This window comes from Microtus ochrogaster, linkage group LG8 (genome assembly GCF_000317375.1).
Source record: "Microtus ochrogaster isolate Prairie Vole_2 linkage group LG8, MicOch1.0, whole genome shotgun sequence".
Classification (NCBI taxonomy): Eukaryota; Metazoa; Chordata; class Mammalia; order Rodentia; family Cricetidae; genus Microtus; species Microtus ochrogaster.
Genome location: NC_022033.1, coordinates 11,711,208 through 11,713,711, shown reverse-complemented (window position 1 = coordinate 11,713,711; position 2,504 = coordinate 11,711,208). Strand labels below are relative to the sequence as shown.

The window sequence follows — 2,504 nt, the reverse complement described above, 5'->3', positions numbered from 1 at the left end:
AGGCATAGCCAAATATGGGGTTGTTTATAACCAACAAAACAGGATGTGGCGCCATCTTGTAATGGCGATCCTGTCCGGCTCACTACAGGCTCATACAGTTAGCTGCACTCAAGTCATCTTGCATTCTCTGGGGTCTGGGGCTGCTTCTTGTCATCCAAAATTTTTTCAATAGGAAGTCAAGATTCAGGGGGTTTGATGTCACTCAGCTGACAGGTTTGACCTTGTCTGGCTTGGTACCTGGCTGTGTTTGAATCTTACACTCAGACTGTCAGTTTGGCTCCACCCCACACTTGCCCTGGTTCCTTATTCTCCCTCTTTTTAGTGAGAAAACAGTTGTGTTTTCTAAATATACCCAGAGCTTGTCTTAGCCAGAACTACAGTATGGCATATCCAAGGCCTGTCTGAGTCAGAACCATATTATATTCAGGGCCCACCTCTCAACTGGAATCATGGCATATCCAAGGCCCATCAATCAGCTAGAACCATGGTATATCCAGGGCCCATCAATCAGCTAGAACCATGGTATATCCAGGGCCCATCAATCAGCTAGAACCATGGTATATCCAGGGTCCATCAGTCTGCTACAACCATGGTATATCCAGGGCCCATCAGTCGGCTAGAACCATGGACACCAGAACCGTTTCTTGGACATGTCCAGAGATCCCCTTGCTTCTGCCTCCCAAGTGCTGGGTTTAAAGGCGTGTGCCACCACCACCCTGACAGTTACCCCCAGTTCTTAATGTGGGGGAAATTCTCTGTTCTCACTATGTCTGAGTTTTCCTCATTGAAATCTTCATTCTCATTGGAGGGAGTTTGCTCAGGGACCGCTTGGTATTCAGGACTGTGAGGGAGCATGCTAGTACCTGCTAGTAGAACTCCATTGGCTGAGGCAGGAGGATTCTGAATTCCAAGTTAACATTGGCTGCATAAAAAGACCTCATCACAAAGCACACGCAGGAGACGGGAAGTGTTGCTGTTACCTAGTGGGTAGAGGCATGCACAGGATGGCTTCAGGGTGTCGGTAGTGTCCACCTACAGGGTCCTGTGGGTGTTAAGTGAACTCATGCCTAGCACAGTAACTCCCATGGGCTGGAGTTGCTGCTGTGATAAGTCCTTGATTCACTTTATAGCATATTTGAATGTTGCATAGTCTCATAAGTACTCTTTCCAGTGGTTTCCAGATGCCTTAGCAAATCTTCCTTTTCTGTAAGTATTACATGCTCCTAATATGCTTTTTCTTTTTCCACCAGATGAAATTAAAGCAGAAATAGAAAAGCAGAGGTAAGCAGCAGTGCTTCCTCCTTTTGGGAGTACTGCAGGTGGCGGCCATGGGAACCCCATCCACGCATGTTTACTCTTATATTTAAAGGGACAACACACCCCTGTTAGCACGTGCTCGCACAGGTGGAACTCCTGGTCTGGGCAGGTGACTGGCCTGGGGCTTGTGGGCTTGTGTACTTGGAGGGAGGTTAAAGAAGGTCAAGTTCATGCCTTTAACCTTCTCTTGAGAAGGAGGCAGAAGCCTTGTCCTGTGTGTCTAGGGGAAACTTGCACTGGTGCCTGCTCCTTATCTCGATGGTGGGAGTCATAGTTTAGAAACCTGGCTCTGGCATGGCTGCAGCAGTGTCAGACCATGATGCCAGTGAGTCCGTTATGAGTCAGAGCTCTTGCTTTCTACACATGCCATTCTGGAGTTTTCTTTCTCTGGTTACATGTAGTCAGCTCGTAGCAACCCCAAGATGGAGCTTGGAGTACTTTGAGCTGAGTGCTTACAAGCAGAGTGGGAAAATAGAGTAAGGTGGAGAGAAGTGAGGTTTTTTTTTCCTTTCTTTTTTATTTTTATTTTTTCATTTTTCCTTTCCACCCTTTCCTGCTTTTCCAGGCTTGGTGCTGCAGCTCCGCCAAAGGCGAACTTCATTGAAGCCGACAAGTATTTCCTTCCATTTGAGCTGGCCTGCCAGTCCAAGTCTCCCCGGGTGGTCAGCACATCCCTGGATTGCTTGCAGGTACCACATGTAAACTTGGTGCAAGGGGCCCTTCAGAGCCACAGGCTCTCCTTACCCATAGCCATGCTGCTCTGGCACTGAGGATGCCCTTGGAGGTGGTGGTGCAAAAGTGTTCAAATCTTCCTTTGTGAAGATCTCATGTTGGTGGGAAGGGGTGGATCTGTGTTTAGTTACAATACACATTTCCCCAGAAGTGTATTATCTGTAGGTCGATTGTGTTTGATATATACAGGCATATGATGTGCTCCCAGCCTCATTGTTGATGGCACTGATGTGCAGGATCAGTATGCGTAGAAACAGGTACAGTCACACCTGATTATTTGTGGTAGTTCTGAGCTACAGTCTCTATGAACATCAACTAGCCAGCCCTGAGAAATGAAGGCTTGGGTTTCCCAGGTCTCCAGTTTGGGCCAGCTGATGAGTCTATAACTTCATTTTCTGTATGCATCTATTTAAGGATACCTCTTTTTTTTTTTTTTTTTTTTTTTTTTTTTTTTT

General features: G+C 46.7%; 1 protein-coding gene across 2 annotated transcripts in view; it reads left to right on the top strand.

The window, feature by feature from the left end:
• Arfgef2 (ADP ribosylation factor guanine nucleotide exchange factor 2) overlaps positions 1 to 2,504 on the top strand; it is an 81,557-nt gene that overhangs the window by 13,206 nt on the left and 65,847 nt on the right. For both annotated transcript variants that reach the window (XM_026787088.1, XM_005362870.3), the window contains exons 2-3: positions 1,251 to 1,281; positions 1,883 to 2,006. In XM_026787088.1, the coding sequence (XP_026642889.1) occupies positions 1,251 to 1,281; positions 1,883 to 2,006 (155 nt within the window). The remainder of the gene's footprint in view (positions 1 to 1,250; positions 1,282 to 1,882; positions 2,007 to 2,504) is intronic.